Source organism: Meles meles, chromosome 14, assembly GCF_922984935.1.
Source record: "Meles meles chromosome 14, mMelMel3.1 paternal haplotype, whole genome shotgun sequence".
Lineage (NCBI taxonomy): Eukaryota > Metazoa > Chordata > Mammalia > Carnivora > Mustelidae > Meles > Meles meles.
The window spans coordinates 67945029-67971724 of NC_060079.1; the positions used below are offsets into that span (position 1 = coordinate 67945029).

The 26696-nt window shown below is 37.8% G+C and overlaps 1 protein-coding gene across 1 annotated transcript in view; it reads left to right on the plus strand.

The window, feature by feature from the left end:
* GPC5 (glypican 5) overlaps positions 1–26696 on the plus strand; it is a 1459668-nt gene that overhangs the window by 332240 nt on the left and 1100732 nt on the right. The window contains exon 5 of the mRNA XM_046028120.1: positions 8555–8680. Coding sequence (XP_045884076.1) covers positions 8555–8680 — 126 coding nt within the window. The remainder of the gene's footprint in view (positions 1–8554; positions 8681–26696) is intronic.

The window sequence follows — 26696 nt, forward strand, 5'->3', positions numbered from 1 at the left end:
CACTCCAGGCCAGTCCATCTGAATGAGGGAAAATTCTAGGTGTATAGTTTAAATATTTCCTTGCGATGATAACATGCATTTAGGACAGAGAGCCACTGGAACAGATGGTCTCAGGCTCTTTCTGTTTTTGTAACACAGTCTATCTGTGAGGTATTAATTATGATAGCCTTCTTACAGCACATTGTGACTAAATAGTGTTGTGCCCCCACATGTTAATTTCAGCAGCGCGTGTACATGGACTCTGCCTGGGGCCTGTTCAGTCCCACACAGCTTGTGGTCCTGCTCTTTCGAGTTCTTCATTTTCTAACACAACACATGAGGAAGGTCTACTTTCTGCAGTCTAGGAATGAGTCCTCTGATTCCAAGTTTCGCAAGTCAACTGTATCCTTTAAGGACTTTCAATTATCGTTGTCATTTTAAAAATGCATTTCTTTAAAAACTTCTAATTCTGGTGCGATTAAAAAACTAAGACCACAGCTGGGACTAACTCAGGGAGAATTTGTCGAGAGCCTGTTGGGTACCAAACTGTGACCCAAACCCTGGGGACATGAAGAAGACATGGATCCTGCCCTTACTGAACGGCTGCTCTAACCAGGGAGGCAGACATGCAGACACAAGGATTACAGTATCAGAGAGCCAGGACTGCAACAGAGAGGGCGAGGGCTGTGTAGGAAACAAGGATGGGCAAATAAAACTGCACATGCAGGTCAGACAAGGACGCAGAGGGCAGGTGAGCTTTAAGCTGGATCTAGAAGGACGGGCAGAAGCCTGGAAGCATGAGCGGGGGGAAAGGCCATCTAGGGTTAGACGAAACTGCATGTGCTAAACTCAGAATCTTATCCTGTAAATATGGAGACATCTGCTAAGAGTGCGGTTTTGGCTGGCATGCGTGAATGGAGGATAGGGGACTTTAAGGATGCTAAAGGGTGGAGAGTGGAGAGATTGTATGCCGCAGTAAAAAATTTTATCTGCATCACTAGGGTTTTAAAACGGTGAAGTGTTTAGGCTGATTTCTAAAGCCAGTTCTGGTTACAACACAGGACACGCAGTGAAAGGAAGGCAGGAGGGCAAAACGCGACAGGGATGTCATTTGTTAAACTTTTGCAGGCCCAAATGAGAAAGTATTCATTTGTGCCTGGCCTGAACATACAGGCTTTGAATAAGTATTCTGACAAAGAATGTTTTTCTGTTTTTTAAAAAATATTTTAAATATTTAAAAAATATTTTCTGTTACTGTCAAGACGAAGATGTGTGAAGACTAAGGTGAACAACTAGACATACGTAACGTAGCCCCTCAAGGATAATTAGCTGGAACTTTGCGTCTCCCTACATTCAGGACGCTCCTAGTTTTAACAGGCAGGGCTCTCATAACTGTAGAAAAATAATTGCATGGATAGAGTCACCCTTCCAGCAAGTTAAATTTTGAATCATCTGAAGAGTACTATGTTTTATTCATTGAGACTCGTCATGCAAAACTTGGAAAGGAAGCGTGATGGTGTGTAGTAGTCCAAGCATTGGCCTGGGGACTGGAGTATGGATTCTTGTAATACGACCAGCATTAATTGGTTCTATGGCAGTAGATAAATCTTTTTTACCTCATGATAGCTACTCGTTTGCTTTATCCCCTTCTTTTCCCAATTCAATTTTTCTATATCCAGTGTTGATCCCTTGACCCTCCAGGGCAACCACTTCTTGCAACAAACACTACTCTTAATTCCTGTGACCTACAAACCTCCAAACACAGAATGTAAAGTTTTGAAACAGGATCTCCCATCCTATTTCTGTCTTCACAAACCGAAACTTTATCTTAACTTTCACGGACTGTCTTCAGTCATTTTTAGTCTTAGAGAACTTGCTCCAAAGCTGATCACTCTCATTTCAGCAATTCTTCCTCTCTGTTCAGAATGTGTGATCTATCAATTTTTAGTTTTCTTTTTCTATCTTTTTATCAGTTAAGAAAGACTAAATTATGACACGGTAGCAAACAACCCCAACCTAACATTGGTTTAAAGCGGTTTCCTTCACATTTTAGTCTGTTCACATTTTGACCAGCAGGGGGCACTGCTTACGAGGCCCTGGATTTGAGCCTCAGAGTGACTAGGCAGCCTCAGAGTGACCCACTGCCAGGCATCAGGTGAGAGAGAAACAGAAGCTGGCAAAACCACACTGGTTCTTAAAGCTTTAGCTTGAAGGGAACACATATCACTCTGCATATATTTAGAACCCAGAGCAAGTCATGTACTAAAGCTAGCTTCAGAGTGGATTTCTGCCTGGAACATAGAGAACTGGGATATTTAGGAAGAAGTTATTGAAGTTTGGCAAACCCTTGCTTTGTCCTTTCCTTCCATACACAAATATTTTCAAGTCTCTTGCATATTCAGACAGAGACACACACACACACACTCACAAAACTCCTGTAATGTTTGTCTTTGAGACTCTACTCTTAGTTTCTAGCTCTCTCTTTGAGATAGATCGTACTGCAAATCTGAAGGTCGTTACTCTATTCCAAATGCTTTCATTATTGTATTAGTTTGCTAGGGCTGCCATAACAAAATACCACAGACCAGGTGGCTTAAACAACAGACATCAATTTTCTCACCGTTTGGAAGCTGGAAGTCCAAGAGCAAGATGTTGGCAAGTTTGGTTTCTGCTGAGGTTTCTCTCCTGGGTTTGCAGATGGCTGCCTTCGCCCCAGTATGTCCTCACATGGCCTCTCCTCTGTGTCCATGCCCCCCGACCCTCTCTTATTATTAGGACAGCAGTACTATTGAATTAGGATCTATCCATATGACCTCATTTGAACTTATTTACCTTTTAAAGACCTTGTCTCAACATACAAATTGAGACAATTTGTATTGTCTCAACCACGGGGTTGAGTTCCATCTGAGGGATGGGTCACATTTAAAGGACATTTTCATTATTTTCAGTAACTCATAATGGCATTTTATACAGTGGGGAATCTCTCTGGGTTCAAATTCCCTTATTCTTTAATGTCTACATCTCTTATCATTGAAGATTTTCTTCCTTTGCGCAATGTACTTCTGAGTTCCTTTGACTTTTTCTTTCCGCCTGTTATTTGCCTGGGAGATTTCATCTACCTTCATGACTTCGGTCACCCCCTCTGGAGATAATGACTCTCACATCACACACCCAGTCCCCTGATTTCCAAGGTTACATATCCAACAGCAAAGGTCCATGGTATTCGTGGTTCTTGTACCAGTAGCTTCAATATCGTCTGAGTGCTTCATTGAAATGTAGAATGTTGGGTTCCACCCCAGAACTATTGAATTGAATCTGCATTTTGGCAAGATCTCCAGATGATGTTACACAGAGTTGGTCTGAAAGTAGCGTTGTACTTGATTGCTTTCTGTACATTCCAAAGAAATCACAAACCCCGAACATGTTGAGGCTAGACTTAATTATTAATTAGTGTTAACTCATTCATTAATTTAATTACTGATTATTGAGCTTACTATATGCCTTCACAACTGTTTTAATATCTATATTGATGAGCGAAATCTCACACACACACAAACACACACACACACACACACACAGCCCCTGCCTGCCCGAGTCTTTTATTCTAGACTGGGAGACGGATAAGAAACAATAAAACATAATAAGTAAGTACATGACATGCTAGACTAGACAGTGATGTGTGCCCCGGAAGGAGGAAAATATTGAGCAGGAGAAGAGCAATCCTAAGTATAGTGGGGGACATTGAAAGCATTATATTTCCCTTCCTTTATTTCTTCTCTCAGTGAATAGTACTGAGATAATCATTCCTTCCATCACCTCAGGGAGGTTGAGAAAGACAATTAGGAGTTATATTAAAACTTTTACTTTTACTGTCAAGTCTAGATTCCTAATGTCTTTCAAATCTAACACTTTTCATGATATTCACTGACAGGTGTTTTCTTATCATCCTCATATTTTTTCCTCCTGAGTCTTGGTTATAGCCTGCTAAGTGACCTCACTGACTTTCTATGTATTTCCACAATACTGTCATGAGGCCATCACTCGCTTGCTGGAAAACTTTTTTTTTTTTTTAAAGATGTATTTATTTGACAGACAGAGATCACAAGTAGGCAGAGAGGCAGGCAGAGAGAGAGGAGGAAGCAGGCTCCCTGCTGAGCAGAGAGCCCAGTGTGGGGCTCGATCCCAGGACCCTGGGATCATGACCTGAGCTGAAGGCAGAGGCTTTAACCCACTGAGCCATCCAGGTGCCCCTTGCTGGAAAACTTTTAATGCCTTCCATTGCCTTCTGAATAAAACTGAAAACAGTTTTTTGATGATCAATAAGGCTGATTACAAACTGGCCTCTTCCTACCTTTTATTTTTTTTTATATTTTTTATTTATTTATTTGACAGAGAGAGAGGTCACAAGTAGGCAGAGAGGCAGGCAGAGAGAGAGGGAGAAACAGGCTCCCCACTGAGCAGAGAGCCCGATGCAGGGCTCGATCCCAGGACCCTGAGATCATGACCTGAGCCGAAGGCAGAGACTTAAACCACTGAGCCACCCAGGCACCCCTCTTCCTACCTTTTAACTAAAGCTCCCTTATTAAGCCCACTCCCCTCTTGCTAAACTGCATATGAGTCATTGAACACAATATTCTCTTTCCTCTTTAAGTTTGCTCATTGTTTTTTGTTTGTTGTTGTTTGCTTTTTTTTTGCATGAAACACTGAAGTAGTATCTTGTTTATACAATTTCCTGATTCCTTCTCTGTCTTCAAAGGTGGCACTGTTAATACTGTGTTGTTATTGTGGGTTTTCACTGGATAGTGCATTCTTAGAAGGTGGGGACCGTCTTGTTGAGCTATAGTGCCAACCCAGAGGTTGGTACTCAATAGTGTTTAGTAGTTTGTGACAAGTAACTGATAGCTGTTGCCTTATAGAATGAGTGGAAAGCTTTAAGGACGTGATGCTTTCAGATGGAGCTCATGCAAAAGCATGAGGTTCTGTTTGGGGAACAGCAAGTCTCTCACTTTTGTGGAAGCCTGAAATATGGTTTGGGTTGCTGCTGAAATGGAGGTGAGAGGTTGCCTTCTACGCCTTTCCAAGAAATTGGGATTTTGTGCTGTAGAGAAGAGAGAGCCATTAATGGCTTTAAGCAAGTGAGTGACATGGTCTGGGCATATCAGATTTGAATTTGAAGAGGTGGATTTCTTGGAGGATGAGGGGTGATGGTTAAGGAAGAGATTAGAGGTATGCAGTCATTCCAGAGAGGTGATAAGGGCTCAATGAAGGCAGTGAGAGTAGCATTGGAAAGAGGACTGGCCAAGAAGGATGTAAAGCTTTCCCCAATACGTTCTGTTGGTTGTGAAGACACCATTCACCAAGATTGGAGGAGGAGGTTTGGGTCCATAAGAAATTCCAGTTCAGTTTTATCCCCTCAATTTGGCGATCTCAGCATTCCAGTCATTTGTGCCAGGGCTGTTCATTTCTAGAAGAATCTTTGATTCCAAACAGGTGATCATTTATAGTGAAGAGAATTCAGGACAGGAGTCACACATCTTTCCATTTATTAAACCCCAGCCTTCTAGGAAAGAATCAGTTGGCTTCATCCATTATGTTTTAGTAGCTGCATCATGAGAACTGGTATTTGTTCATGCATTCCAGTTAGCAGCAATATGGCCCTCGTGGGACTTATTTTCTAGTTGATCGAAACTAACTTAAAGCATAAATAAGTATAGGGGCACCAGGGTGCCTCTACCAGTTAAGCATATGACTCCTGATTTCAGCTCAGGTCATGATCTCAGGGACTTAAGAGCGAGCCTGGCGTTGGACACTGTGCTGGGCATGGAGCCTGCTTAAGATTCTTTCTCTCCCTCTCCCTCTGCCCCTCCTCCTTAAAAAAGTATAAATAAGTATAAGTGAATGGTTATAGTATACTTTTTTGGGGGGGATTGAGTATAAGTTAGAAGTCAGACTTATACTTCCAGCAGTCATGTTGTTATTACACGTCTGGTCAAGCTTTGCTAAAAATTTGGTGAAATAGTCACGGAAAGTTTTCTGTGGAAGATTCTGATCTCTCTGATTTCAGATGCTACATATTTGAAAATGACATTTATCCTTCCTATAGATTAGTAGTTATTTAAACTCCAGCCATTTCCACAAAGAGTTCTTTGGAAACCACTAAGAGGGAGAATTTTAAAATTAATAAAGTTGAGCATCATTTGAGCTGTCAAAGTGAGATTAATTTTTGTTAATTTGCTCATTTCAGCTATAATTTAGAACTACCCCTCCTCTTTGATCTCATTTTTAAAGAAGTTGTTTTTAAAATATCAGTGGGAATGCAGTTTTATAATTGCTGCGTTTTAACTCCTCAATCTATGGAGTTCTGGTTAGCTTTGCTTCTCCTGTCCCTGTGTTCTAGTCCAGAGGACATCTCTTCTGTATTAAGGTAGTGGATTCTCATTTCATTGTCCAAAACATTGGTTTATGTTAAAAAAGTTCAGAAGTTTAGTTTTTCAAACTTGGTTTTTTGAAATGTTAGAATTCAGATTCTTAGGACCTCAAAGCTTTGATTTTAAAACCTGAAATTTTGGCTTTTTAAAGTAAAAAGCAAATTACTTTCTTTGTTGAATTTTCCCTTCCCATAATTAATGGGGGAAAGAAATGTAGTATGAGAGGAGAGGGGAAAAAACAGTCCATATATTAAATAATATTCTTTACAACAACTTTTATTTTCCTGCTTTTTAAAACATGTTACATATTTGAGTTTTTTCATATTTAGTGAATGATGTAGGAAAGATGTTAGGGTTTGAAGTTGATGGCCAAGAAAAAATTCTTGAGGTGCCTTTGGTGCAAAAAGGCGGTTTTATTAAAGCATGGGAACAGGACCCTTGAGCAGAAAGAGCTGCACTGGGGTCATGAGGAGTGGCCCATTATGTACTTTCAAGATGTGAGGGAGTTAGGGATAGCACATAAGTCTCCCAGGCCTTTCGGAAGCAAGGTTTCTAGGACCTTGAGGGGACTAGCTGTTGTTGGGAAAGTGCCATTTATTGCTGTCTAATAAAATCTGAGTCGTGAGACCCTTCAGATGTATATCATATGCTTGGGAGATGATTGCGAACATGTATCTTGTTGGGTAGAGATAAAGGAAGTTTCCAAAGGAATTCTTATGTGTTAGAAGAGAGACTTACAGGATCCTTGAGGGTGGATAGTCTGTTGCCCTTAGCAAAGTATTAACATGGAGGCAGTTGAGTCCCTAGAGGAAGGCCACTCTGCCTGTTTCAACGACTTGTCAATGGGCTGTAGGTAGGGAGGAAATTTAGTAATTTTTCTTCTGCCTCTGCTTCCCATATCAGTGGAGACATTTTATTTTAGCTTGTTTTTTATAATTTTTTTTAAAGATTTTATTTATTTATTTGACAGAGAGATCACAAGTAGACAGAGAGGCAGGCAGAGAGAGAGAGAGAGAGAGAGGGAAGCAGGCTCCATGCTGAGCAGAGAGCCCGACGCGGGACTCGATCCCAGGACCCTGAGATCATGACCTGAGCCAAAGGCAGCGGCTTAACCCACTGAGCCACCCAGGCGCCCTTATTTTAGCTTGTTATATATTAATATATAACAAGCTAATATATAATATATATAATATATTATATAAATATATAAATATTTATATATATAAATATATTAATATATATAAATATTTATATATTTATATATAAATATATAATATATATAAATATTTATATATTTATATATATAAATATTTATATATTTATATATATAAATATTTATATTATATATATTATATATTAGCTTGTTAATATAATATAATATAATATATTAGCTTGTTAATATAATATATTATATTAGCTTATATATAAATATATTATATATATAAATATTTATATATAAAATATATAAAAATAATATATATTATATATAATATATATATTATATATAATATATAATATATATTAATATATAACAAGCTAAAATTATGTATATTATATATTAATATATAAGCTAAAATAAAATGTATATAATATATAATGTATATTATATATTATATGTAATATATTATATATATATAGTTATATATTAAAAGTTTGTTAAACTTGGGTGGTTTTCCTATAGGAAAGTTTAACAAACTTTTAATCAGTAAGCAATCGATTAGTTGTTAAAAGCCTCTGACATTTCTGTCCAGAAAAGTGAGTAGTTAATATTACTGTGATTTAGATGGCACAGCTAGTAAAGCTAGTAAAGGCTTTAGGGATACTACAGATACTACGTAAAGTGGTGGTGTGTGTGTGTGTGTGTGTGTGTGTGTGTGTACTCTTCACAACCTCTTGGACCTGAGTTATATAAAATTCGTACCCTGTGAAAACTTGGACTCAAAAGAGTAAACTTGAGTACCAGCCTTCTTTCTTAAAAATGTATAGTATTTATCTTGATTGTTAGAAAAGTATTGAGAATATCTAAAAAATAAACAGTAAAATTTAAAAAGTTGCATTCTATATATCATTCATAACAAATGATGCCATTTATACCGGCATTTATTATGGTTGTTGGTTTTAATTGTTTTCTTTGTTTTCCCATTCAGAGAATTTATCAACAGCCTTCGACTGTACAAGACGTTCTACGGAGGCCTGGCTGATGAGCTTTGTGTTAACGAATTGGCCGCTGCTGATGGGCTGCCGTGCTGGAATGGGGAGGACATAGTAAAAAGGTATTGTATGTGTCGTGGTCTGCAAAAACGTCATGGCTCCTTTCGTCCTTGCTTTCTTTTCCCAGGCCTTGAATGGAGCACTTCAGTTTTAACTTTGCCCCACAAGTTAGACTCTACATCAATTTCTTCTCTTTAGTTTGTTAGAAATAGATTTGATCCTTTTTGGCATTTTGGAGATGCGATAGCATTTCTGTGGCATTTGAACATTCTGTCTTACTTTCTACCTATTTCAGACCTACCAACAATCCACTTTTTCGATAAGTATTAGTTACCTTCTGTCCAATCTGTCTTGCTTATCAAGTATCTTATTTCTTTTTCATTTAGCTTTATGAGTTTTAGAGAGTGAAGAAATTCAGTGAAATGGGAACACCTGTGCAAAGACTCACGAATATATGAATCTGAGTCTCAGCGGTGTTAATATGTCCCTCCTACAATTGTCTCTTTGTGTGTGCGTGTGTATCTTTGTTAGAGTGGGGTTACGTCCCTGTGTGTCTGAAGCAGTATTTATTTCTGTGTTGTCAGTTGTTCTCAAGCTTAGGAGTGAAATTTTTTTCCCATTTTCCCCCTCATTGTCTAGAATTTCTTTGACATTTTCTTTTCCTTTGCTCCCTATAACTGATTGTACTCTGAAGTAGTCTCCTGAGCTTGAGAAAGTCCTAAATTCTCCCGCCGTAATCTATAACAGCAGTCAATAATAACTGGCTGGGAATTGGTCTTTTGATTTTACAATGCTGGTGATTGTTATAGAATGTAGGCTTGGGTTACAGTTGGACTTGAATGTCTTCGTGTGTTTTATTTTTAAAAATCTATGAAAAGAGAGGGCCTTAAGCTTTCTGATTTACAAGCATGCCTACTCCACATGAAGATAGGTGGTTTCGTTACCACAGGAGTGGGAGGTTCTCACCCTATAAAATTGGGTGAAATTTAAGTTAAGTTCATTTAAAATATTATTAATAACAACAAAAAAAAGAAATCATTAGCAAATTAAGCTTACCATGACAAACATATACTCCAATTAAATAAATTTAAATAATAAAACTGTTTATGTATTTCTGTGTGATATACTGTAGTTAAAGCTTATTTCCTGATACAGTAAATAATTATTTCGTAGTTTATATCTGAATATCTCATAGAGATTCTTAGATTTTGCAGAAAAAAATTATTAACTACAGGAACATAATTAAATTTAAATAAAATATTTGGCTGACATGATTAGTATTCTTTTTTCATTATATTCTTTGAATGTTAGCATGTATTTTCTAAATTTACATTTCTTGCCTTTATTTTTATTTTCTTTATTTTTTTAAAATATTTTATTTATTTATTTGGCAGACAGAGATCACAAGTAGGCAGAGAGACAGGCAGAGAGAGAGCTGGGAGGAAGCAGGCTCCCTGCTGAGCAGAGAGCCCAGTGTGGGGCTCCATCCCAGATCGAAGGCAGAGGCTTTAACCCACTGAGCCACCCAGTTCTTTATTGAGAGCACTCACAGTATGCCTGGAACTTTGAGTTCTTTTAATCTTCATGTCTCTGAAAGTTCTGCCACTTAGATCTAATCATTAAATAACACTTTGACTTCTACTTTTTCCTTTCACCTTGTTCAAGCTGGAAATGAACTTTTTTCTGTATTAACGATTTTTCTACAAGGGCTAATGAGAATCCCATGGTGATTAATGGAAGGTCTAGTATATTTTATAAAAACATGTGATATATTATTGCATTATGTTATATCATCTCATTCTAGAGCTGTAAGAACCTTCGTGTCAGCTTGTCTCCCTCCTCTCTACTGTTTGGTCTGCAGTTTCTATAACAGAAAATGTTGCAGAACTCAATGATTTGGGAAAACTTTATTTAGAGGGATAGTATTTTCAATTCAAAGACTATATTCTATATCGTATATTTCTTAAGACCTCATTCACGGTTTAGGAATTTTAAAAAAGCTCATCTTTAGCAAGAATTCTCTGTACAAAGTAGCCACATTTCTGATAAAGAAAACGAGTGATTCTCATTATTCTCATTTGCTTCCAGCTTATTTTCCCTTTTGCTGTACCACCCAGCCTCCCGTTGGCCACTTCCAAGTGCACTGTTAGACTCCACTTTCCTGAGAACAGTTTACGCTTTGTCTTAACTTTCTCTCAAACACCCCTCTGCCTCATCACCTTAACTGCCATTTTCCTATCTTTTGGAATATTTTTCTGCTCCATTCCAGCCTCATGGGTCCACTACCCAGGTCTGCTCTTCTTGGCTCACCTGGGGACCAACAAGCCTCACACTCTAGTTATCTAGCGCCACCTCCAGGTGGCTTCCAAAATGAACATTTTTCAGCCCTGATTATTTTCTGGCAGTCAGCCAAGGTTTTACAAGCATTATCTCATTTAGTTCTCCCAAAACTTGACTCCCTAATGCTTCAAAGCAAGCTGAGTGGGTGGTATCTCTTTTCTATTTGATCTTGAGAAAAACTTTCACCTGTGCTTGACTTTTTAAAAAAATATAGCATTTAAATTGTATTTTTGTTTGTGGCTCAGCCAATTCTTGATGTACTTATGCAACAGGTTTTTTTTTTTTCCTTCAAAGCAAAGTCAGTGCTAAAATCGAAATACCCATCATATCTGGTTAATTATGGTATCTTCACCATGGAATATTATGTGTTAGTCAAAAACTGTGCATATTTTTATCTGCTAATGTGGAATAATTTCAAATCATTATTAAACTAAAAATAGTTAAAGCTAGGATAGTGCCTATTTTACCAGCAGATCTAAATAAAGAAAAGATATCAGTATTGGTTCTTCATAGAATATTTCTGAACAGTTACATGGAAATTGCTAATATACTTAAGAAGTACTGGGGGCCTTGTTTTGTTTACATTGTATTTATTTATGTTTAAGGAGAACAGATGTTGCAGTGATGTTAGAATTATGGATTATTATTGTTTTCTTTTCATAATTCTTTTTTGAAGTTAAAGTGTTATTTTTACATATAATTTCTAGCTAACTTGGATTTTTCTAGTAATTTTTTGATATAGTTTTGATATATATAGTTTTGTCAAAACAGTAGTGGATATGGTTAAATACTGAACTAGTGACTCTGTCTAAGAAGTCTTTGAGATAAAGTCAAGTCCTGACGAATGCTGCAATCTTGAATTATTAGCTACTTTCTCCTAAAGAAAAAGAAATGAGGAAGCATAGCAGTGATCACTGTGTGAAAGCACTAAGACCCTCAAAGAAAACACTCATTTCAGAGATCTGCACTTATTTGAGATAAATAATGCTATCACATTTGGAAGAAATGAGTATCAAGTGAATGTATACTACATTTGGGGATGATAGCGGTTTTTCCTTTCTTATGGTGGGTCATAAGACTCATCCCATTCATCCCAGAGAAATTATGCCACACACATCAGTAGGATAAATTGGTGGCCAAGACTGAGTCTATCATTCATGATAAGTGCAAAGTGATTACTTTGGCAAGACTTCTTCTCCTGAAGGCATTTCTAAGGAGTGATTGATAAGATTATTTATGTGCACCAACGTGCTGTCTCAAAGAATGGGAGAGCCCTACTGATTGTTTCAATATTATGACAGTCCTATAAAATTGGGTGAAATCACCTTTGTGCTCATCAAAAGAGGCGGAATTCCTTTGTGATTGTAGCAGAAAATATCTCAAGTATCTGCAGTATCTAAGGAGTGTTTAATTTGTGAAACAAAATATCTACTTCAGTTCAAATGATTTTAAAGACGGCATGCCTGCCCCCTATCTGCTGCCACATTGAGATCGACAGTTCTAAGAATTTATGGTTTAAGATGAAAATGTATTACCAAATTCCACGCAGTCTCTATCTCTCTTTCTCTTTCTCTGTCTCTCTCCTATCGCTTCATCATGAAATGATATTGTTTTCCGAAAGGTGTGTTGTATCCATCTTTCTGTTCTCAGAGCTCTGTTCTCAGTCTCCGTGATTACAAATTGATTGTTTGATGGTTTGCGCTTGGGCTTTCCGAGTATTGACGTGCAGATGACAGCTACTTAATTACCAGGGCTTCCTTTTCCTTTCTGATTAATAGATGCTTAATTCAGTTACTATCCCTCAGTCTCCGGGAATTTATGACCTGCCCAACAACTCTCAGACTAGCCAGTAGCTGTGAGGTGTCCTCATACAATTAATAATCCACACGATTTCTACTTCGTCTTGAGTTATTGTTCCTTAATGCATCTTTCATAATTCAGTGTTTTGCTTTCAAACTCTTATGATAAGGTGCCCCTTCCAACAGAATATAATTGAATTTTTAAAAAATCAGATAAAAATATAAAACCTTAGAAGTCTCTGAAGCTTTATACTTACCTACTATCGGATTTTCAGACAGTATTATGCTTCCTGGAGATAGATAGATAGATAGATATAGCCCACTGTATCTGTTTATTTAGTATTTATTTTGTGATACAAAGCTGTTAGCTGATTCCTGTATATACCTCCTTGGTTCATATGATTCTTTAAAAACTTAAAAAATTATTTTTATTTTTAATTGAAGTGTAAATATAATATTTTGTAACCTCATTTTTTCCCTTTACATTATCTATCTGAAAAGCTAGTCATCTTCCCTCTTCCTTCTTCCTGACCTTGCTTGCATTCAACTGTATTTTATTTATCTTTTTTTTTTTTTAAAACACCTGGCCTTGTTTCCAAATGTTAGGGCCTACAAAGCAGTCAGATCTCAGGATTGTTCTGGTTTTCATTCATGTAACCTACCAGTTGCTTTTCCTATGTTGCTTGTGCAAAGGCAGTATATTCTTCATGACTTAAACAACAATCTGTTTTGCATATTTTCCCTTGAAATTTTGATCTATTCAATCAGGTTTCTAATATTGTTGAAGTATACCTTCATAATTGTCATCATTATTATCATATCTATGGCCCATCTGATGTGGTTCAGAATTCAAAGAGGCTTAAGAGACATGGTTAGGAGACGTCCCAACCCTGACCCCATCACAGCCATCTACTGTGGACTCTGAGTTTCCCACTATTAGTGGAATGATTTTCAACTACATCATTTTCTCCATGCAACTGTACACACAGCTTTGCCAAACTCCGACTTTAATCTTGAGTCCTCACGGAACGTGTCCCCTCATTTATGTTTGTTGTAACTTCTAACTCCACCGTGACACCTCTCATACCTTTTGCATTTATATGTCATATATCTTCTCTCTTCTTATCTACTGTGATTTCTTTCATAACAGAACTCTTGTATTACCTGACAGGTTAAGAATGATTAGTATCCTTGAACACCTGTCTGTAATTTTTTAAAGATAAGAGAACTCTGAGGAAGAGGAAGTTCTATAAGTGTTTTTGAGAACTGAAAGATTCGGGGACTGGGGAGGTGGGTTGGTGATAACACTTTGGTGGGTAACACGTGGGTGCAAAGCTGAGTGCTGAAAGATGAGAAGAAAGATGAATCATAAGAGTTTCTGCCTATGGCTGACTCTAGATGTTGGTTTGTTTTCTGACTTAATCTTAAAATCATGCGTGTCTCATTGTGTGGATTTCCATAGTTATTTTTGGGAAACCAGAGTCTAAAAACTCTAAGAAGCTCATGTGTTCTGGGTTAGAAACATATGAGGTGTGATTGTCTTTATCACAGATGAGGCATCTGGGTTGGGTTGGATAAAGCGCCAAGGCCTGCCCAAGGTCAAATGCCTGAGTTTATAATTCTCGGTAAGGGACAGACTGAAATACTTTTGCTCTTTTGTGAGAGAAATTTAAAAAGTATGGCTTTAGATATAAGGGACTGTCCAGTTCATCCCGTTGTAGATACACATTTCAGGTCCAACAGGACAAATGCAGGAATGGCTGGTGTGTTGGCTTTGCAGACTCTTGGTTGTTGGATGATCTTTCTCTGCCTTACTGTAGTACACTCACTTGGCAAATACTTTTTCTTTAAATGGTGCCTGAAGTAGTTTGGTTCTGTAGAAAATGATATAGATGGTAGCAAAAGGATGCACTTTTTATCAATTTGCTCCAACTCCTGACCTTCCTCACTAGTGTTAAAACCTAGGAAGATACCCATTTTTCTCAGGTCAATACACACATTTGGTCTTCTCTAAAAATGCTCCATTTATTTGGTAATAATTGCATTTTATCCCGTCTTCTGAACTGAGATGTTTCTTCTGAGTCCCTCTTCACTGGCTTAGTAAGTAACTTACTTAGCCTCATGTCTCCTGTTAAGAGTGTAATCATTATATTCAGGGAGTTGGACTCAGGTGAGAGTGGGAACTGCTCCATTAAACCCACTCAGAAGGCTCTTTTCTACCTTGTCACTAGAATGAAATCATGACCAATTCTCAAAAGCCTTTGGTCACTATTAGTGTCTAAGGGACGTTTTATTGTCATTAGTCCCATAACCAGTGTAAATTTAGTAATTAAATTCAGTCCCATAAAAAGTCCAGCTTCCATAACAAAAAGGCCTAGTCTAACTGAATAATCAAATCCCCAAAGTGGTGATTTCTCCCCATTTCTCAGTTGGGTGCTGAGTCAGTCTGGGAGATGCCTGTGGTGGGGAGAGAACAACCTCGTGTTCTCCTCATCCACATACCGACCTCATGTTCTCCTTGACCTCAGGCAATGTTTCCGACTCCCCCATGTTTGGAGCTTGACAGATGATGGGACAGAAGTGAGAGAGAAGTGGTGAGAGAAGGGAATGTTCTTTTTGACTGATAATTTTGTATTTCTCATTACTGAGTCCTAGCTTGGCAGGTGTAAACAGTTGATGTTTTGAGGCTTTGTGGGCTCAAGACAACGCCTCCTCCCCATTTTTCTCCCTTTGATGGTAAACCTCTGGCTTCTTACTCCTGAGATCTTCTGGTGGAGTCTTTTTCTCCATTATGATCTTCTTTAGACCATAGAAACTTTGCTTGTCTCTCTAGCTTTTGGTGGGAGTGTAACCTATGCCCTGTGTATCAGCCTCCCATCACTCTGCCGCAAGTCAGGGAACTTCCTCCACAGGCCCAGACTGCCGTTCTTAGGCATAGATCTACTACCAGTCTTTTTAATCTTTTCAAACTCCAAGGATCCCTGCAGCCTCTCTCACTTAGGATAAATGAATGGGAGAATGTCACAACTGCCTAACAAGTTTCTTCAAAGAAATTCTTTCCTTCAGTCTGTTCAGGCTCAATCCTTTTATATAATTAAGGTGGATATGAAGATGGGGAACTGAAAGCTGTTTCTAATCATCTGCTTTTCTTGTCTAGGACCTGAGTTTGGAATCTTATCTATTGTCTTGTTCTTGGCTGAAATGGAAACAGAAACAGGTTATTTTAGCATCCTTTTGCCTGCATTTGGAACTGGTGTATAGGAGACAGAAAACTAGATTCTATGTTTAAAACACTGCAAAGACTTTGAATGATATGCAAAAGTAAGACATTGTCCCTACCTCTGAGGGGCTTAGAATCTAAAAAAGAGTAGAAGACATGTTCACATTATGTACACATCAGAAGAGATGCTGTGAAGTGAGGAAGACCAAAAAAATCCCACAGGCTTTCAAATAAAGGGTGGAAATCTCATTTGATCAAGGCAATTCAAAAAGTATTTAATAAAAGAGTTAATATGTGATATGGGTCTCCATTCATTTTTCCCATTCATTCATTTAAAATAGCTTCTCTAAAATATTTATGGATGAGATTAGATGATGTCTGGGATTTGCCTTTATAATAATTCAGTGAATGGGGAGAAAGAACCACACTATACATAAAACAAGATTTTCTCTGTGTGGATAATCATGGGAGCTATATTATGGGTACAGGGCTTGCTTATTCTCTTTATTTTTATAAGTTTTAAAATTCTGTTATAAAACATAGAGGTACAAAAATGACAAGACATAAAAAAATTACATTGCCAAGGAGGTACTCTGTCACACTGTCCTAGACATGGGGGGGCACAGTGATAGACAAGACAGACATGAACGATCTCTCATTAGATTAGGATATAGCAGAGATGAATATGGAACAAATAATTACAAGTGTGAGTCGTTTTCAGAATCTTTAAGGTTGGATGGAATTTTAATCAGCAGTCTTGGAAGCAAGAAAAGAATGAGTGCAATTGCAGTCTCAAAAGAAATGCCTCAAGTTTGGTGGTCTATTAATTGCATTATTTTCATTTGTAGGTAACCTTTCAGATGATCTTTTCTCCTTCTCAATACTCTTTCATTTGAGCTTAATGGGCATGTCCTGACTATTTAGTATTAAGCTTCCCTTTTGTTCATTATACCAGCCATTCATTCAGAAAGCCCTTAAAACCCAGAGGTTACAAATGTTAGGCTCAGGAGCCAGGCTACCAAGGTTCTCAGGAAAGATTAGCTACTTACTAGTAAAGTGAATTCAGGCACATTCATTAACCACTAATTGTATCAGTCATTCTATTTTTAAAATATGGCTGACAATAATACCTGTCTCATATTTGAGAATTTAATGTTATTCACAGAAACAGTTTAGAGTCCTAGCTATCACATAGTAAACATTCAACAACTATTAAATCTTCTTTTAAACACTATATACTCATTTACTTCAGTGCAAAGGAACCCCTGTTGGATTGAACTTCTCTCTTCTTTAAATGATTTCTACCATGAATCAGAAGACTTATCTGAAGACAATTATCATATGATCTCCCTGATATGAGGAAATTGAGAGGCAACGTGGAGGGTTTGGGGGGTAGGAAAGGAATAAGTGAAACAAGATGGGATCGGGAGGGAGACAAACCATAAGGGACTTTTAATCTCACAAAACAAACTGAGGTTGCCCGGGGGAGGGGGGTAGGTAGGTAGGTAGGTAGGGTGGTGGGGTTATGGACATTGGGGAAGGTATGTGCTATGGTGAGTGCTGTGAAGTGTAATCCTGGTGATTCACAGACCTGTACCCCTGGGGCTAATAATATATAATATGTTAATTAAAAAATTTAAAAATTTAAAAAAAGAAGACTTTCATCTGGAAAACAAAGATAAGTATGGGGGTTAGTTTATAAGTCAGTAAAAACTATTATTAGGGATCTTGGTTTGGGAGTAGGAGATAGTCCCTTGTTAATATTTTAATGATATTATTTAATATTTTATATGATAATTTCATTGAGATTGTAAGTAAAGAATATATGTCTGAATAGGAAGTTAATCAAAAACTCTTAACTGTGGAGAATTATTGCCCGACTTGTACCCACACAACATACCAGTTTTCTGGGGGCCCCTGGATGGCTCAGTCAGTTAAGAAACTGCCTTTGGCTCAAGTCATGATCCCAGGGTCCTGAGATTGAGCCCCATATCTGTCTCCTTGCTCACTGGGGAGTCTCCTTCTCCCTCTGCTTCTGCCACTCCCCCTGCCTATGCTCTCTCTCTATCAAATAAATAAAGTATTTTTTTTTAAAATCAGTTTTCTTAAGGGATCATTAAAAGTTAAGGTACAGGGCTCCTGGGTGGCTCAGTGGGTTAAAGCCTCTGCCTTCGGCTCAGGTCATGATCCCAGGGTCCTGGGATCAAGCCCTGAATCGGGCTCTCTGCTCAGCAGGGAGCCTGCTTCCCCTCTCTCTCTGTCTGCCTCTCTGCCTACTTGTGATCTCTGTCAAATAAATAAATAAAATGTTTTTAAAAAAATTAAGGTGCAAAGAAAAAACACATAAAGATAAAAATATTTTACTCCTAAGCATTCGTTTGGAAATACTCATTCACTAGCTGTAGCATCTTAGGGTTGATCGTTACCGAACTATCAGTTAACTAGAAATAATAAATCTCTGAGACCATACTAAATTTCAGTATGTCACACACCAGATTGTATTGGTGACATGACAGTTTTAAGGCTGCTCTATTTCTAGCCATTTCTTTCCATCCATTAGATTCCCAAAGGAAATGCACGCCGTGAAGCATCCCTAGAACAAAATTTGATTGAACGTCAGCCATCACCGTGTCTCTACCCAGTTTCTTGCCAGACCTCCAAAGTACACGCAAACTGTATTTAACTTGCTAACTTGTTTCCATCAAGGATTGTGTGTAGAGGAAGATTAAAGAAAAAAATAGCGAGATAAAAGTGTACTGAAGTGGAAACCTAAAGGACCTTTTCCCATCTGTTCAGCACAGAAGTTGTTATCTCTTTGAGGTTACGGATTTCATCACAGTTCTGTAGACGTGTGATTCCCAGACTGTGTTATTGCAAGACAGCAGCGTCTAAAAGGTCTCCAGGATGCCTACACCTATTTTAGCCAGAGTAGTTCCTTTTTTATCCTTCATTTTCTTATTGAGCTTACATGCGAGAAACTCTTCCCTTTTCAGTAAAATAGGTAAGTTTGCTAAACTATAAAGAAGACACACAGTTTTTCTTAGCGTAGTCCTATATTTCCACAGCAGAGCCTATAAATTCATCAGTGGATGATTTATTATATTTTAAAATAAAATGCCAGAAGAGAGATGAAAGAGAACTGCCACTTATTCATAATACTTTCCTCTTCAAATAGACTCCAGCATAGTCTCATAATTTTATTAAGACACCTCATCAGTTATCAGCACATTTTACTGCCCAACCAATAAAATCCTTATTTTCTGATGCATTCTTCAAGGCAAATATATAAGCTTTGTTAGATGCGGTTGAAATGGGTTTCCAAATTCTGATTTGAACCCATTTGCATATTAATGAATGTAACATTTGAAGAATATTGACCTTTATGTTTTGACATGCCTGATTAATATAATTATTTCTTTCATTGTTCTGAAGATTTCATTTCTCATAACTATACTGAAATCAGGAAGTGTTTTAAGATTTTTGTTGTTTTCCTGGGGCAATAGATGATTGCAGATTTTTTTGAGTATTTGTTTGTATAACCTACTTACAAAGTTCTATCTCTAATCAGTTTTATATGTAATGACAGTCACAATGAGTTCAAGATATAATTTTTTTAGATATTGAATAAGAAATCCAAGAGTCTTAGAATCATGAAGGAAATGAACCTCAAGTTTGGAAAGTAGCTTAAAAGTCAGTCCATCCTAGGTAGTATAAAACTCTAAAGAATGGTTGGGAGAAGGGAAATGCAATAAGAAAATTTTGCACTCTGTACACTTCAAAGCAGTACTTACATTTTTTTTATAATGTGCCATGTTATTATAATCCAAAAATGGTATTTCCATCATAAGAAGTACAATATAATTTTTTAATTTCCTCTATCAATATCAGCCAATCTTTAACCTGTACTGGTAAATTGCTACACATTTCCTTCCTCCATTCTGTATAGTTTTGACAGCAAAAAAGCCTTCCTTTCCTATAAATTGAAGTCTCTGCTGTCAGGTAATGCATGTTGGTAATACATGATGTGTGATGATGTAAACATATTCATATAAATTTTATATGAATTAAGTATGAAATGACAGTTGTGTATTAGATGAAATATTTGTCCCTTTTTAGATTATTCTAGATAGAATCTAGGCATTTTTGGTATATTGGATCATTAAATCACAGTATTTTGTATAATATATTTAAATTGTTTTGTATCAAGCAAAATTAGTATCATCTTTTAGTTAGCGTGGGATATTTAAATATAAGGAGTAGCAAAGCAGTAAAATATATTTGGTGCTATTGGTTCAGGAATGAGTCACTGCCATCTAATTTGAAGTCACTCTTCTCAATGAGGTATGTGTTTCTTCAGAAGTAAGAATTGATGTTCTGCTGGGTAAGAGCTATAGCATCAGTGAAATCTATAGTGAGTGGGATTTTTATGTGATGGGCATAGAGTAACATATTAGATGTATTAGTTAGGGTTCTCCAGAGAAATAGAATGAGTGGTATCAATAGTATCTATCTCTCTCTGTATCTATCTTCTCTCATCTCTATAGAGAAAGAAATGTTAAGGAATTGGCTTGTGTAGTCTTGGAGGCTGGCAAGTCGTAGATTTGGAGGGCAGGCTGACTGACGGCAGATTCTGGAAGAAGTTGATATCTTAGTCTTGAGTCCAAAAGCTATCTGAAAGTGGAATTCCTTCCTCTCCTGGATTCCTCAGTTTTTCTTTTAAGGTCTTCAACTGATTGGACAGGGCCCACCCACACCATGGAGGTAATTTTCTCTATGAAAAGTCTGTTTTTAAAAATGTTAATAACACTCTCTCTCTCTCTGCCTGCCTCTCTGTCTACTTGTGATCTCTCTCTGTCAAATAAATAAATAAAATCTTTAAAAAAATTTAAAAAAAGGGGGGGCGCCTGGGTGGCTGAGTGGGTTAAGCTGCTGCCTTCGGCTCAGGTCATGATCTCAGGGTCCTGGGATCGAGTTCCTCATCAGGCTCTCTGCTCAGCGGGAAGCCTGCTTCCCTCTCTCTCTCTGCCTGCCTTTCTGTCTACTTGTGATCTCTCTCTGTCAAATAAATAAATAAAATCTTAAAAAAAAATTTAAAAATGTTAATAACACCTGGGGGAACCTGGGTGGCTCAGTTGGTTAAACTGCTGATTTCAGCACAGGTCATGATCTCAAGGTCGTGAGATTGAGCCTGGTGTTGGGCTCTGCGCCAGTTGTGGAGCCTGCTTGGGATCCTCACTCTACCTCTGCCCCTTCCTCCCATCCCCTGCTTACTCTCTTTCTCTCTCTCTCTCAAAATGATTGAATGAATGAATGAATTGAATTAAATAAATGTTAGTCACATCTAAAAATACCTTCACAGCAACATCTAAACTAGTGTTTGAGGAAACTGTTAGGTACCATAATCTAGCCAAGTTGACACATGAAATTAACCATCACAAGTAATATTCTAGGTGAAGAATGAGAAGGTAGGTAAGTGCTGTTTTGGAGCTGATGTTCTGGAAATGGGTGTGGAGGAGGCTGTGTTCCATTAAGTCTCCAGAGAAAACTCTGGGGGAATCATATTTAAGCTGAAAATGTGGTAAGATGTTGTTTTTCTAAGTAGAGAGACTATCCCGTCTTGTGTATCTATGAACAGAGGGAAAACCAGCATGCTTGGAACAGAAAGATATGAAGGACATGGAGGAATTGTTCATCATGAGATTGTAGATTGTAGGAGGGGCCCCTAATCACAGAGGCCAGAGGAGAAGTTTGGATCTTATTCTAGGTACTTTGAGAAGTCATTGCAGGTATCAAGCCAAGACTAATATAACCTGGATGCTTCATGGAGAGTAATTTTGAATATGAAGTCGAGAGAAAACAGACACAGCCATACTGGTTCATATTGGCCAATCAGTGTGTATTGTGTGTGAGAGAGGAAAAATGAAAAAGAGAAAGAAATAGCATATGCACCTCCAAAGAATAAAAAGTCATCCATAATGAATGAAAATCTCTCACATTTGTGTTATCCGGGCAATGTAAGTCTTGTTTGCAGAGCAACACTTACTGCAAGGAAACTACAAGTATATAATCACATGGAGGATAAAACAGGTACAATGTGTATCATGGAGGGACTCCTGCTACCTGCTCCAGCAAAGTCTTCCTCAAATGAATGAGAAAAACACTAAAATCTAATAGAAGAGTGGACAAAGTACATGAATAGAGAGATCATAGAAACTTATTAGGGTCTCTTAAACATATAAAAATTACCCTCAATCATACAAATTAAAAAATTTCCAATACAAATTAAATAAAAGCAAATTAAAATTAAAAAAATTTTCACTTATGCTAATAAAAATAATTAAGTTTGATAATTCACTGCAATGACCGAGGTGTGGAGAAAAAGATATTTCCATCCCCCAATAGGAAAGGGAATTATTTCTACATCTTTGAAGGGCACTTGGACAACATCTGTCAATATTTCAAATGCGCATGACCTTTGAATCAGTTGCTTAACATTTAGGAATTTATCCTCAGATTTACTAATACATGTAAACAAAAGACCATGCATTGCATATAGTTTATGGTAGCATACGGTATGGATGCCCCAAAATGCCTGTTAATAGGGAAATAATTAATGGATATGGTATATTCAAAAACAGAATATAAGGTGGATTTTTGAAAAGAAAGAGGTAACCATAACAGTAGTGATATGGAAATAGCTAGAGAAGAGGAGGAGTGGAGGATATGTATAGGAAGAAAAAAATGATGGCTTATATTTCCATGTGCTTTTATAATTTACTTACCATGTGCTTTCAGTCCTGCCCCCCCAAAAAACAATTAAAAATAAAATTACCCATGTAAACGTTAAAGGAAAATTATGTCTTTCTGAAATTCAGAAAGACGTCTTGCTTAAGAATAATATTTTGAAAAGCCCATGGATCAAATAAAATAAAAGTAAATTGGCCAATAAAATAAAAGTAAATAAAATTTCCTAAATATTGTTTCAATGTAAGGCTTGGAATTATTTGAGAAACAAATTGCATGAAACAGAGAGAAAATGCTAACTTGAGCACTGAAGATCAAACCAGTGATTTAGAGATTAGAGAGTGTTAGGGGCAGACTAGGACTGCCTGGACACTGCTCTCCTGACTAACTGAATAGACCCCAAACCCAACCTGGTTCTCACATGTTGTGCCCCTTATGAGGAGGTGTACTATGGACTGAATGTGCCCCTTCCCCCAAATTCATGTTGAAACCTAACCCCCAATGTGATGGTGTTAGGAGTAGGGCTTTTGGGAAGTGATGACGCTCTGTCCTCAAGAATGAGATTAATGCTTTGATAAAAGAGACCCCAGAGAGATCCCTCACCCCTTCCCCCATATGAGGATGCAGTGAAAAGATGACCATCTAGGACCAGGACTGGACTTCTCAGTAGACACTGCATTTCCTGACACCTTGATCTTGGACTTCCCAGACAACAGAGCTGTGAGAAATAAATGTGTGTTATTTATAAGCCCCCCGTCAGTGCTATTTCTGTTAAGCAGCATCCTACTGGATGGAGGAAGATAGGTTGGACAGATTTTAGGAGAGAATGTGATGATGGGAATTAAGGGCTTTTCTTGCCTCTTTGGTGGTTTTATTATAGTTCCTGCAGTATCACACCAGAGCAAATCAATCTATCAAGTGGATGGTTTATTATATTTTAAAGTAAAATGGAAGAGAGATATGGCATAATATTCACACTGGAAATTCATGTAGAAGGAGCATGTGAGGGGTATGATAAAAAATTAAGTTAATCCCGGATCTGGAAAAGATGTGGGATGACATTTGGCGATTGGATAGGGTTCTACATTTTTATCTAAGTTTCTTTATACAAAACCACACATTCAGGAATGCTATTTTCCAATATATCACCAACTATACATTTGCTTTTATTTTCTGAAATATATATATTTTTTAATTTTAAATTTATTTATTTGACAGAGATCACAAGTAGGCCGTAGGCCGAGAGGCAGGCAGAGAGAGAGGAGGAAGCAGGCTCCCCGCCGAGCAGAGAGCCCGATGCGGGGCTCGATCCCAGGACCCTGAGACCATGACCTGAGCCGAAGGCAGAGGCTTTAACCCACTGAGCCACCCAGGTGCCCCTGAAATTTATATTTTGATCTGCCTTATTATTTTACCTAAGCCCTCTGCTTTCCCCTACAAAAGTGTTGTTTTTTTTTTAATTTCATCTAATTAATTACTCAAGAAAAAAGTTGTGGTTTTTTTTTCATCTCAGCTAACTCATTAGTAAGGATGAAAGATGTTTATTTAAGAGACATACTAATTTATTACATGAAGACTTCACCTTGAAGAAGATGTGGAGAAATAGAGTTAAAAGGAAATGCAATGTGACGTTCCCTGAAGGAAACAATGGACAAACTTAAGTTGTTTAGATACATATATTTTTTAGGTTCTGATTACATAGTAATTTTAGCTCCCGGACTATCAGGCCCCCACCCCAGGCCGTCACTGAATCAGAAACCCTGGGGTAAGGCCAGGAATCTGAGCTCTCCAGATGATTCTGATGACCAGTCAAGTGTGAGAACTGTTGCCTTAGGGCATCATAATTTTATATTAATAATTATAATTTTTTCTATGATTTTAGACTTTCAAAATAGGGAGGAACCCATTTTCCTCCTAAGGAAGTTTAGATTTCATGATGTGACAAATCTTATTGTAGAAATGATGTGATCCTTGTTTGGATAAAGATTTTAGAGCAGACTTGATATCTGATAGAATTCCATTTTGATATACAGAGCACCTTCTACATAATGAATTTTGCATATCAGATGGCTGAAGCCTTTACCCAGCCAGAATTTTAAGTATTGTGTATTCTGGAAGAAAAGCATTGATCGAGTCCTTCTTGGATATTTAGTATCACCGATGCAAATTAATTATTTAAGCCACATTTAGATCTGTAGCAGTGCTCTGGAGGTAAGTCCTTTGAAAATCACTGCTCTTTCATGCAAATATACAAAATACAATATATAGAGTTTTGCATAATAATAGGTATTTTGGGGTTTCTAATACTGACCATAATAGACTGCGGAGTAACTGCAAATAAATGTAAGGTTGATATCAATCATACTTGTTCTTAGTATAATACCTGCAGAAAACAAAACAAAACGAAACTGGAAGGGAAACTCATGAGTTATTAATGATAGTATTATTTAATTTAAAAGAAGTGTTAGGAATAGAACAGATCATCTCCACACAAGACTGAATATTTATTTATAATTTTTGGTGTATGTATTTTGGGTGAAGATTTCTGTTTGGAACATGATGTTTTCAAAATCATCTGGTTCTACAGTTTTTAACTTTTTTTTTTTTAGAATATTTTTTGCCAAAGTTTCCATGCCTGGCCCAGACCCTCAGATTAAACTATCTCCAGGTTGTAAAAGCTTCAGGACTGGGCAGCTAATTAGAAATTTTTTTCATGCAAGATGCAAGTCAGTTTCTCTTCGGGATTCTCTCCAAATCAACATCGCAAGCCTCAGGAGGCATACACAAATTTGATCCATTAGTGCGTCTATCGACATAATTTATCATGCTTTTTTTAAAAAATGTGTGTCTTTTGGGAACTATTCACCAACAGACTTTATTATTATTTTTATCATTTACTTATCTTTAAAAAAAATTTAATTCCATTCCTGGGAAAACACATGGTTGTTTTAGGATGCCTAATTAGCAGTTTCCTGTTCATTTTACTTGCAAATGTATTGCTTTCCTCTCTAGAAGTTTTGTAACAGCCCAGATGACAAATTGTTTCAGCTTCATAAAGATTTCACCAACTAAACAAATTGTTCAGTTTAATTCGAAAGAAACTCCACAGCAGCTTATGGGTGGTACAGTATGGAGAGTAGTGCCACCTGTCCGGAGGCTTCTCAGAGGATGTACAAGTCAAGCCTCTTTCTGTCTCTTATCTGGCTCGATGAGGCAGATGATTTCCAACTGCATACAAATGGACAAGAGTAACTTGACGTCTTGAACACTGTAAGCTGCTTCAAAAGAAATTCCCTATTTAGAAATTTCTCTTCCGGGATTTTGGTTTTCTCTCTGCCGAATCTTGTCTGACAAATAGTTATGTGGTGCCTACTCTGTGGGAGGCTCCGTTGAAAGACGCTCAACAAATATTTAAGTGGGGTCTACACTGTGCCTCTTAAAAATGCATAGCAGCGACCCTTGCCCTCTCGGCAATGACAGCAGCTGGGGAAGCCTTAGTGCATGCTGGGAGACTGAGGCGCCCAGTGCCTTGGGATACACTGACCAGGTACCCAGAAGTCAGGCAGGGAGGGACCTGGAGGTTCTGCTGGTTCCTTCATACCCCCACTCTCTTGACCTACGTTGCTCTACTCCAGAAGTGTTGGTCAACAACACAGCCGGCACCTTCTCCACAGAATTGCCCCTGGGCTCAGAGTCCAGGCATTACTCCTCAAACCACCAGGGCCCGGTCTTGAGGTAATGACTGAGGTCCACAGAGGAGCATCATTGCCTCCAGGTGGACTCAACTTCCTGCCACAATCTGTGCTTCCGTTCTTCCTGGTGAGTTCAGAGGAAGTTAACCTCCCCACCCTCCCCTACCCCACCCCAGACCTCATTCTTGCCCAGGTTTTATCTTATCTTCACTCAACCCTGCCATCCTCACTTTCCTCTGCCTGACAGCACCATCTCTCTTAAATCTCTTGAACCTACTCCTGA